At 37.6% G+C, this 11,260-nt stretch overlaps 2 protein-coding genes across 4 annotated transcripts; both read right to left on the bottom strand.

The window, feature by feature from the left end:
- Positions 1–1,034: 1,034 nt before the first annotated feature.
- On the bottom strand, positions 1,035–3,367 carry LOC306853012 (mid1-interacting protein 1-like). Of its 3 annotated transcripts, none has more exons than XM_079390168.1 (2): positions 2,803–3,367; positions 1,035–2,169 (listed from the first exon to the last, which is right to left on the bottom strand). In XM_079390168.1, exon 2 carries the CDS (start codon positions 2,160–2,162, stop codon positions 1,683–1,685), a length of 480 nt encoding a protein of 159 aa, XP_079246294.1. In that variant the 5' UTR covers positions 2,163–2,169; positions 2,803–3,367; the 3' UTR covers positions 1,035–1,682. The 3 variants fall into 3 exon arrangements, with proteins under 3 accessions (XP_079246294.1, XP_079246293.1, XP_079246292.1); XM_079390167.1 differs by having other exon boundaries at positions 1,041–2,169; positions 2,890–2,912; XM_079390166.1 differs by lacking the exon at positions 2,803–3,367 and adding an exon at positions 2,692–2,734 and having other exon boundaries at positions 1,041–2,169.
- Positions 3,368–3,448: 81 nt separating this feature from the next.
- Positions 3,449–11,259, bottom strand: LOC306853265 (tetraspanin-7-like). The gene is made up of 9 exons (XM_079390547.1): positions 11,229–11,259; positions 9,091–9,353; positions 7,682–7,870; positions 7,027–7,101; positions 5,242–5,331; positions 4,963–5,124; positions 4,793–4,876; positions 4,623–4,701; positions 3,449–4,467 (listed from the first exon to the last, which is right to left on the bottom strand). The coding sequence occupies exons 2-8, from the start codon at positions 9,175–9,177 to the stop codon at positions 4,633–4,635; spliced, it is 756 nt and encodes a 251-aa protein (XP_079246673.1). The 5' UTR covers positions 9,178–9,353; positions 11,229–11,259; the 3' UTR covers positions 3,449–4,467; positions 4,623–4,632.
- Position 11,260: the final 1 nt, after the last annotated feature.

The raw sequence follows: 11,260 nt of genomic DNA, 5'->3' as shown, positions 1-11,260 counted from the left end.
TATTGTTCATGGTTCAGTTAACGTTTAGTATGGGGAAGATGAGAAGCTCTTTGGTTAGGAAAGGTAAAAGGGTTTCCATTTTCAAAAAGTATTCATGTTCAATCACAGAGTAAAAACGGGAATATAAAATGCATGCAAGATTTGAGGAAATGCAAAAATGGCAAATAATTTCCTCTAAATACTTTATCTTTGGAGACTGGAGAAATTGAGGTTAGATTGAAGTTTCAAACTCTCGCAATGCTTGAGACCTGAACATTAAAACTCAGCATCTTAAAGGATTAGATATACTTTCCTAATTAGATCAAAAGGTCATGAACTGATAATCTTAACCAGACAAATTTTATGGGTCTAATGCACTTTGAACCGCTATATTTGATAATGATGTCATGTCTTATGGAACTGCCTGCATTAGCATTTAAAACACCAGTTTCAGCCAGTGCTTATGCCGTTCAAGGGAGTTAGATATACATTTTATTCAAAAGTTAACACTTGCTCATGACACTCCAAAACCTGACTTCTATCCCAAAAATGAGATATTCTGAAGGATGTTGGTAACCACAGCTTACTTTCATTGCACAATGCAGGTCCAACCTGCATTGTGCTTAGAACAGTTGATTTTTGGTTGGTTTATTCCTTTAAAAACACTGCTGGGAATGGAGAACAAGATAAAAGAAATCAAACTCATGTCATCTTTCACACAGTAAAAGTCAGTCACAAATGCCTGCTTACCAACATGCTTTAAAATGTCTTTTGCCTTCCAGGTTTGGAATGACACGTAAATGACAAGTTTAGTTTAAAGTGAACTATCCCTTTAAGTCGTTGCAAACAGGAGAAAACTGAGTAGTCAAGCTCAAACTTGCCTCTGTAAAACACATTCCTCACGCACAATGCAAGAGACACAGCCCTAACGAAACTAGATTAGCAGATACTCACTAGCGCCATTTAGGGATGATATTAGACCCAGCCCTCTTGTAAATGTCGTCTTATTGCACTTGAGAGGTGAGGAAATGCTCAGGAGGAAGACAATGCAGAAAGGCAGTTTAAGTTAATGCTTTATTTAACAAGTCACTATATTACAGCACGATATAAAACTTGAAATCTTTTAGGACAAACCAGAAAAACAAGTGGCATACAGACTCATAGGGGCCCAAAGGGACTCGCACTGATACAAAGTATGACAAGCACATAGGAGAACAGCACAAGTGGGAAATGAAGACAAGGCACGCCATTTTACATGGACAAGTGCACAAGAGTAGCATTATACATACAAATCCCCTCATTAAAAGGCATTGGTTGGCTGATAGAAAGAATTGAATTACCAGCATCCACATTCTTCTACAGCTTTAAGTGACAACGTCAAGGGCTTTCTGACCTGGCATAGAGATTTAAAACAAAACCCAAAGCTAAAGTCTAAATGGAATAGATGCACGCTGCTGAAATGGTCAGTGTGAAAAAAAAACCCCCCAAGAAACCCATTACTCTCATAGCCCTTTAGTGTCTAGAGGAAACAGCCTGAAATCACCAGATACCACCAAGACAGGCCACAGGACAACCAATTTGGGCAAGAAACCCTTTTTTGATGGCAGAGAGGAATCTGAAGCCCTTTAGGTCCACTGCAATCCATTCACTTCCCAGTCCAAAAGGCTCAAAAATAGTCCACTTTAGTTCTAAATCAATCCATCCTATCGCAACAGGCTACCTCCGCCAATTTCTCTTTTGTAACGATTTGTGAGGTGGTCAGCCTGGACCGTGAGCTTGGACAGAACAGCAAACAGTCCATGGAGGTGATAGTGGAATTGGCCCTCCAGGTCAGAGCCTTCCTCTGCAGCTCCTTCGTTCACCTGCGGTTCTTCATGCTTCACTGCCATCTCTAGAAAGCTGCTGCCCATCTCCCTCTTCAGCAGACCCCACTCCATGTCATTCTTGATGGACTTCAGCAGAAGGTAGTGCTCATACATGTCCCTCTGTTTGTTGGGGAAAGAGGGCTCGTTGTTATTGTGACTAACAGAGGCTTGGCTGTCCTGGTCCTCCAGAGGCACGTCCCGCAGCAAGCTTGGCACCATGATGGTCTCGTCCATGTTGTTGGCAGCAGCCATGAACCGGTTCATGACATTGAGCAACGAGTGCTTGTTGCATTGTGTGTCGCTGCTGAGCTGCATCATGGCAAAGCTGGAATGAAAGGGTACAATTAAAACTAAAAAACAAAGGCCATGGAAAAAGGTCTTAAGACCTAATCTCTTGCAATTAGGGCAACCATTTTGAATAGCGACAAACCGACTGAACGGTTTTCTTTTCAATTCATAAGCGGTAACATACAACACTACACGCGGTAAAACCTTCAAATAAAGACATTTGTTGGGACATTTAAGGGCGTTTATTACGATTTCACGTGTCCTAATTCAGCCGCTGCAGCCATGATTCAGCTAGAACTGAGATTTAGTTTACATTTCTTTTAAAAACAATAAATTATAGTTAGAAAGACCGCCATTTAATGAAGCCAACTCTGCAATTTCTTCGGTTCAATGAGTCCAACCTCGATTCAGTGTCGCTTTTTAAGCGGTTCAACAGAGTCATTGTTAAGAATAAACTAAAGACACCGATTTATCCGCACATTATCATCAACCAAACAATATTAAACGACGTTTAAGATGAAACTCATTAAAAGCCTATGGTGTTTGAAATTGAGCTTACGAGCATATAGAACTAAATGAACCTTTCATTGCACGAGACAAGCTGCACTACACCCGACCTTGCTATGACAACGCAATATATCTCAAAAAGATTTAGATGCAAATTACTAACCTGGATGAAACTATTTACTGGACTGGAATAACCCAAAACCAAACTATTATAAAGGATTGCCGAAACAGTCAAGCTTTTATACCGCACCAACTGAGAAGAAAGCTGCCTTCTTCTGTTCGCTCAACTGACGACAGACAAACTTATACTGTTGACGTCAGGCAGGGAAGCGTCACGTCCAATGGTGTGCAGAGCTGCAAGTGATTGACAGGCCTTCGGACCAATCGAGCTTCAGCATTTCATCTGCATCGACGGCTGTCGGTATCCTTTTAATCTTTTCACATGAGGATGTGTAAATTATGACATTTTCTTTACTCTGAACGTAGTGATCGATTTCCGTGCTTAAATACGAGCTCTTGCTCGTGGTGATTAAAGAAATAGCGATGCAACCTACAAACCACTATTTTCTCTCAATGGGCATTCAGTGTCGTATATGTCAATAATGCGATCTGCAGCCCGCTTGATTTACAGCAAGATAGTAAAAACTAGCTAGATTTCTTTATATTATATGCCTGTCCCAAACGGCACACTTCGCCATTGTGGACCTCCTTTCGATCCACTCTTCATTGGTTCTTACCCAGATTGCTAAGTACAGTTGTATAAATAGATAGATAGCGCCATCTGGTGGTTCTACGTCTGAAGCCTATGCTCATATAAAACAGTTTATTGTTTCTATGCATTTTACAGTTTACACAAAAACATCAGGCTGTTGACAGTTTGTTGTCTTACAAAGATACAACGTGTAAATGCCCCAAAAGTACACCCATATGCTGATAAAAAGCAGAGGGTGGTTTATCTTACTGTAAAAACTAATCAGTATGATTATGCTTGAGTGACGAGAGAATTATAATTATAGATTTTAAACTAGAATTATAGTTTAAAAAGTAATCTGGATTGTACATCACCTTATTTTCCTTACAAAAGCAAAGACGTCTTTAAATACAGCTCAACCCTTGTATAGATAATGGCGATATGTGTAGCTTCGTATGCACGTTAAATATCGTTACCTGATCAACCTGGGCGACAAAAGATTTCACATTTTGAAGACAAACTTTTCTCATTCAACAACCTTAACACTATAGCTGCTACATTAATAAAGACTGCAGAGAAATTGCAAATAACCACATTATTTTCACAGAAGCAATCCAAGTGGCAATGAACATACATGCATTAAAACTAGTTCTTGAAAATGAACTGCTGGTAATAAAGAGAACACCCCATGTAACATGATGAGTGGACAACATCTTAAATGTCTCAAATTATTAAGTCATTCTCAAAAACATCCTTTTTGGCAAACGTTGAACTTTAGCTGCATGCAAGCAATTTTACTAGTGTTTTTACTAGATGCAAAGTTTTAGCATGTGTTAATTCCGATAAAACAAACGTAAAGGTGTGCGCAGTACACGGTTTTACTGCATAACTGGTTCTTGGTTTAACACCGGCTAAAACACATGCACTTTCTACAAACTTCTAATCGTTGTTATATTTTCACTCTGGCAAAAACAATGCAAAATGATGGCATGCCTTCGGAGGAAGAAATATTCTTTAAAAAAACAGTCAGAAATTCTCTAAAATTAAATGTTTAACTAAGGCACACATACAAAACACTGAAACTAAATGGTTTCCCTTTTTGTCAGGTTCAGCCTTCTGTGATCTCCAGTTGATACCCTGTAATCAGACAGAAGCGACAGTAAGAACCCTTAAATGATAACCTAGTCATTTTTTAATCAATCAAAATACTCATTAAATGACATGTAATAGAACAACACAAAACTGTGCCATTTTAAAGAGAACAGCCTAATGGGAAGAGTAAGAAAATATACCTGTGGATCACTACACCATCTCATATTGGTTGTTGGTGATATAGCGAGACAGACAACATGCCAGGAATATCCCAATGAGCTGATGAGGAATTAAATAAAGCAAAACATATATATGATTAGATATAAATAAAAAAAAAAAAAAAAAAAAAAAAACTGGACACGATGAGTACCTGGAAGAACGCAATTCCAAAAGAAATTCCAGCAATGATTCCAAGATTGGCCTCCAATATTGTAGTCATCAGGGAGAAACAGCCCTACAAGAGAAGGATTTTTTTTCCAGAATTCATAAGTCTTATGATTTTGTTGATTTAGTAGTGTTCAGAAACAGCAGAGATCTTACCTGTTGATATACCACTGATGCAGCCGTGTTAAGATCTTTAAGTTCTGCAGAAGTGCAGTTTACACCAGCAGTTATGTTGCAGCAGCTTTTGGGGATGCCCTCTTTTTTGAAGTACTCCGTGTTTGCCCAGCTGGTGTAGTTCTTCTCTCCACAGCATTGCAGCTACAAATGACAAAATAAATAAATGACATTCCTCAAAATAACATTCAAGCAGATAAGTGAAGTTTGATATAATCCCGATGTTTTGTACTGCTCCCAATAAAACAAATACATGCTTACTGTTCTCTGGATTCTGTCCAGATCTTCGTTGTCTTTACCACTGTAGACCGATTCAGCATTTTTATAGACACCTTGAAGCACTGCTTTAATCTTAAAAAAAGAAAAAAACATTATTTGGCTGTATAAAGCAGATGGTATTTGAAATACTGTACAGGTGCTGGTCATAAAATTAGAATATCATGAAAAAGTTGATTTATTTCAGTAATACCATTCAAAAAGTGAAACTTGTATATTAGATTCAGTCATTACACACAGACTGATATATTTCAAATGTTTATTTCCTTTAATTTTGATGATTATAACTGACAACCAATGAAAGTCCCAAATTCAGTATCTCAGAAAATTAGAATATTGTGAAAATGTTCAATATTGAAAACCCCTGGTGCCACACTCTAATCAGCTAATTAACTCAAAACACCTGCAAAAGCCTTTAAATGGTCTCTCAGTCTCGTTCTGTAGGCTACACAATCATGGGGAAGACTGCCGACTTGACAGTTGTCCAAAAGACGACCATTGACACCTTGCACAAGGAGGGCAAGACACAAAAGGTCATTGCTAAAGAGGCTGGCTGTTCACAGAGCTCTGTGTCCAAGCACATTAATAGAGAGGCGAAGGGAAGGACCAGATGTGGTAGAAAAAAAGTGTACAAGCAATAGGGATAACCGCACCCTGGAGAGGATTGTGAAAAAAAAATCCATTCAAAAATGTGGGGGAGATTCACAAAGAGTGGACTGCAGCTGGAGTCAGTGCTTCAAGAACCACCACGCACTGACGTATGCAAGACATGGGTTTCAGCTGTCGCATTCCTTGTGTCAAGCCACTCTTGAACAAGAGACAGCGTCAGAAGCATCTTGACTGGACTGCTGCGGAGTGGTCCAAAGTTATGTTCTCTGATGAAAGTAAATTTTGCATTTCCTTTGGAAATCAAGGTCCCAGAGTCTGGAGGAAGAGAGGAGAGGCACATAATCCACGTTGCTTGAGGTCCAGTGTAAAGTTTCCACAGTCATTGATGGTTTGGGGTGCCATGTCATCTGCTGGTGTTGGTCCATTGTGTTTTCTGAGGTCCAAGGTCAACGCAGCCGTCTACCAGGAAGTTTTAGAGCACTTCATGCTTCCTGCTGCTGACCAACTTTATGGAGATGCAGATTTCATTTTTCCAACAGGACTTGGCACCTGCACACACTGCCAAAGCTACCAGTACCTGGTTTAAGGACCATGGTATCCCTGTTCTTGATTGGCCAGCAAACTCGCCTGACCTTAACCCCATAGAAAACCTATGGGGTATTGTGAAGAGGAAGATGCAATACGCCAGACCCAACAATTCAGAAGAGCTGAAGGCCACTATCAGAGCAACATGGGCTCTCATAACACCTGAGCAGTGCCACAGACTGATCGACTCCATGCCACGCCGCATTGCTGCAGTAATCCAGGCCAAAGGAGCCCCAACTAAATATTGAGTGCTGTACATGCTCATACTTTTCATGTTCATACTTTTCACTTGGCCAACATTTCTAAAAATCATTTTTTTTGCATTGGTCTTAATTGATATTCTAATTTTCTGAGATACTGAATTTGGGACTTTCATTGGTTGTCAGTTATAATCATCAAAATTAAAGGAAATAAACATTTGAAATATATCAGTCTGTGTGTAATGAATTAATCTAATATACAAGTTTCACTTTTTGAATGGTATTACTGAAATAAATAAACTTCTTCATGATATTCTAATTTTATGACCAGCACCTGTATGTATGTATATATATATATAAAGAAAAAAAAAATTACCTCATGTCTGAAAATAAAACCGGATATACCTGCCACTAGTTCAGCTAAGAACACAAGTGTCAGGAACATAGCATACTACAGGGGGGAAAAGAGAAAATGCAAAAAAATCAACAAAAATCAACAAAAAAGGGTCAAAACATAATGAAATTTTAAGAAAAATGGCACAAAAAAGGCCTGAAAATCTTAAAATATTTAAAACATTCAGAAACGATCATCAACCTTGTGAGGTAAAAATAAATATTATATGAGCCGGTTTACTTTCTATTTATGTTTTATGAGGCTATTTTTTCCAACTGTTAAAAAAGTTAAACTAACAAATCTATAAAAATTAAAATATATAGTGTACACAAAACTATTAAATAAGGCAGTCATGCAGCAGTAAGACTCCAAATGTTGGGCTGTAGTTATTAAGCTTTCATATAAATTAAAGAATTTATTTTTCAAAATTCTGTAACCGGGTCGAGGGCTCAAATGCAAATGAGCAATTTTTCATGATAGGTCAGTTTTGTGACATAAGAGTATGTGTTTTTTCTTTCTTTAAAAAAAACAACAACAACAAAAAAAGGACATACGCATTCTAAGTGTACCATATACATAGAATGTGCTGTAGCTACTGTAACTGTACTGTAAATCTTGTGAAATCTGTAGAACTGACCAGCTTCAGCATCCATGGACTTCCACGGCAAGTCGCGAAGCAGCCGAACAACCCGAAGATGATGATGACGGCTCCGGTCCCAATAAGGACATATGGTGCATTGGTGCCCTTGTCTGAAGCCAGAAGGAGGTCAAACTCCAAATTAACCTTTCCCCATACTCCAACAGCCAACAAGATCACTCCTGTGAACTACAAGAGTTAAAGACTCTCAGAGACATATTCGATAAGTGTTTATGGATTTGCATGAGGGATTATGGCACTGGGTCTTGCCCATCCCCATTCTTAACACTACCCTTACAAATCTTGTAATTACACTTCAGCTTCAAAACTTGGACAGTTTAGAGCATTAAATAAAAACAGGGAATCAGGGAGTTTCTGCAACAACTGTTGTGGGCAAATACAAGCCTTGACCTATTTAGAAACTGGTCAAAATAAATGAAAGCCAAGTCATTTTATATAGTGCTTTTCACACATACACATTGTTTAAAGAGCTTTTCAGAAGAGCATGATGTTAATGTGTATGATATCTGAATATACTTCGCCTTATAGTCACATTTTAGCAGATTTTAACTGGATAATATAGTTTACATTTAGCGACACTATTCAATCATACAGTTGAGATTAACTATATAGTATATATGTAAAGTTAAATGTATGTATGTGGATAAAGATGGATATTTTATAGTAGATGCAGACTGGAGTTATTATTTTATGACATTGATGACTTTGAAATCTGGTAAGATTTTGTTCAATTCATAATTTGTAGTAGTGACAAGCCTATTTGGTGATGTGTATTACTGCCAAGGGTAAATAAATGACGGAGTTATCATTTCGATCATAAGCATCTGATTGGGTCTGAGTCTTGGACTATTACTTTAATTTATCCACTTTATAAACATGACCATCTGTCCCCTGCCAGTTGAAAATCAGTGAATAGCAATAAATAGTCGAGATAAAAGCAATGCATCGGACTTCGCACCCATTTAGGCCACGTTTGATGAACTGTTTATATCAGTTGCCATACTGAATCTCGGTATAGATCAATGCATTGAACAGCGATCAAAATAATTTTAAAAGTTTCGTATTTGATCGTCTGCAATACATTTTATTCTCTATCCTAAAATTAATGTTTCACTTCATACAATTTTAAAATCTACAATTATTCGACGCATCCTTAAGCAATAAAAGGTAATCGAGAGCAAGTGTGTAAATCTTTTTTGATAATCAGAAGATAAATAACATTTAAATAATGTTTAGAAATGTATTTTATTTTTGATAAAGACATCTTAAAACTCTAAACTATGATTACACTAAGAGTTGACCGAGTCCATTGTTCAGAGTGAGTTAAGGTTAGCTGTGCTGTTAGCCGCCTCAAGCTAACGACAAATCTGATGAAAACACAAACTCACCCAGAAAATCAGACTGTACGAGATCAGAAACGTCTTCAGACACGTTATCACGGGTTTGGTTTGAAGCCGTGCGGATGGAGGGGACATTTCTGCTTTTGTTTTCCCAGCGGATTTTTCGATGGAGGGTGCTGGAGGAAAAGTTTCGGATTGGAGAGTGAGTTGGTAAAGTTTGGGAACTGAACGGTGGTGATGATGATGATGCTGCTGTGGAGTCTTTCCCGACAGGAAGTCCTCACACCAAGATAAAGGACTGGGGATCTAGTCTGGGAATATGACATTAAAATAATCAAATAAATATATATATATAAAATTTCAGAAAAAAAATGTTGTTCGGTGTTTGGAACATATGCTATTAATAATCTAAAACGCGCAGTTTCCACAGGAAAAATATTTTTTCTTTTCTTTTTTTAAATAATAAATAAATTAGATTTATTAAATAAAAGTGAGACTTTTTCAAATTAGTTTATCTAACAGTGAAATCAATTTAAGGTTTGAGTTTAACATTTTCTAATCTACATCTATAATATGCTTCCAAAGCCATATTAAAATCCTTCAAAGTAACAGTAATGTTAAGACCAAAATCTGAATCCTTGTTTTCTAAGAAAGAACAAACTTTATTATATTCACTATCAAGGGCCTGTATCTAGTTCACCACATGATGGCGCCATAAGAAAAGACGTAAATGTGCCACGCAATGCGTAAACAACATCGTAAACAAGCGTAATGTGTGCAAATAAATGATTTTTTAAATTTCTTTGTTGAAACAACATTGTTCTTTAATCACTCTTTAGGTAGATTTAGCTGTGTGTTTTCATTTCCTGTAGCAGTCTTCCAAATGAAGCACATTTTTTTCACATGCTGTGGTTTGGTTGGTTATTAGGAGATCTTACACGTGGTTTATTTTAAGCTCATTAAAAAACACGGTATAGTGTAATATGTTACACATAAAGTTAAAGACTAGAGTGGGAATATTTACTATGATAGTAGTGATGAAATTGTGATCGACCTCACAATTATAAATTATATTGGCTTGGTTATTGGCATTTATACAGTGCAATAAATATGTACACTGTTCAGTTAAAAACAATATTTATTTATTTTACACGTTCATACATGGTTTGGAAGGTTTGTGCAATGTTATTAATGTTTTTTTTTTTTTTTTTTTTTGTAAAGACTAGCCTGTTTTAAACAGTCAATTGTTTTATTTACTTTTTCTCAGCCAGATCATTTGAATGGAGCAATTTTCACCTTCTGGAGATCAGATGACTGAAGTAAGTAACCGTCATCCACCAGATGCAGAAGATTAAAGTAGTTTATCCTGGATATGCGTTAGGTAAACTGTCATGTTCTGTGTAAAAACATGTTGAAAGTCCACGGATGAGTGCTTCTGATGTGTAAACAAGGCATCAAAATGGTGAGCTAATGTCTGTTAGCGTTTAAATCTTTATACTGCAGTGTGCTTCTGTCCCCAAACACCTCCTATTGGGGAAATTGGAGCATGAGAGGGTTGGCGAACCAGACTTCATGCTGCAGACAGTCAGAAAAGGGCAATACATAAATGGTGGTGAATGTAGGTATGTTCATGTGTATGCAGTCACACATTCATGTATAGATTTGCTCCACACATGCTTTATTGTGCTCCGAATAAAGCAAAACATCAGCTTTGGGAAGATTAAGTTTTATGTTTAGATAGGGGTGTGCGATATGACGATTTTTGATCGTGGACGATAAAAATGTCTCCACGATCTGCTTTTGAAGAAATATCGTAGTATCGCGCTACCGCGCACATTATATCAAATACAGTTCTGGCGCCTCCGTCTCTATATACTGTACAACACGACATACAGCAGTAGAGTTACTCAGACTGGACACTGCACTTATTCGCGATCGCAAAAGTACATTATTTGCACACAAGCCTTGCTGGTTAAATGTTTAATTCGCGCGCTGGTCTGACGTGCGCTTGTTCTGAGCGGATACACCTGAAGCACGTGCACTAAAACGCCTGTCTAACAGCGCCTGATTACTCAACTAACTTATCTTTTGCGCTAATACTGTCAAAACACACACGGTTTATATACAGACTGAGTTGGTTATCTCTAAAATGAAAGTAAATAGTTAAGAGAGAAACGGATGCGTGCCTGTACTGTATATTAGATGCGTGCAGCTCTTA

Source organism: Barbus barbus (genome assembly GCF_936440315.1).
Source record: "Barbus barbus genome assembly, chromosome: 33".
Lineage (NCBI taxonomy): Eukaryota > Metazoa > Chordata > Actinopteri > Cypriniformes > Cyprinidae > Barbus > Barbus barbus.
The sequence above is the reverse complement of the archived record's forward strand: the minus strand, read 5'-3'. Positions and strand labels throughout refer to the sequence as shown.

Bases quoted from the DNA above. Each gene is read 5' to 3' on its own strand.
- LOC306853012 (XM_079390166.1), bottom strand. From the start codon at position 2,720: ATGAAAGGTTCATTTAGTTCTATATGCTC. The intron at 2,170-2,691 runs GTAAGCTCAATT...CTTTCATTCCAG, and splicing joins TCATTTAGTTCTATATGCTC to CTTTGCCATGATGCAGCTCA.
- LOC306853265 (XM_079390547.1), bottom strand. From the start codon at position 9,177: ATGTCCCCTCCATCCGCACGGCTTCAAACCAAACCCGTGATAACGTGT. The intron at 7,102-7,681 runs GTCAGTTCTACA...TCCCCCCTGTAG, and splicing joins GTCCATGGATGCTGAAGCTG to TATGCTATGTTCCTGACACT. The intron at 4,702-4,792 runs GTACTCATCGTG...ATTCCTCATCAG, and splicing joins TTGGAATTGCGTTCTTCCAG to CTCATTGGGATATTCCTGGC.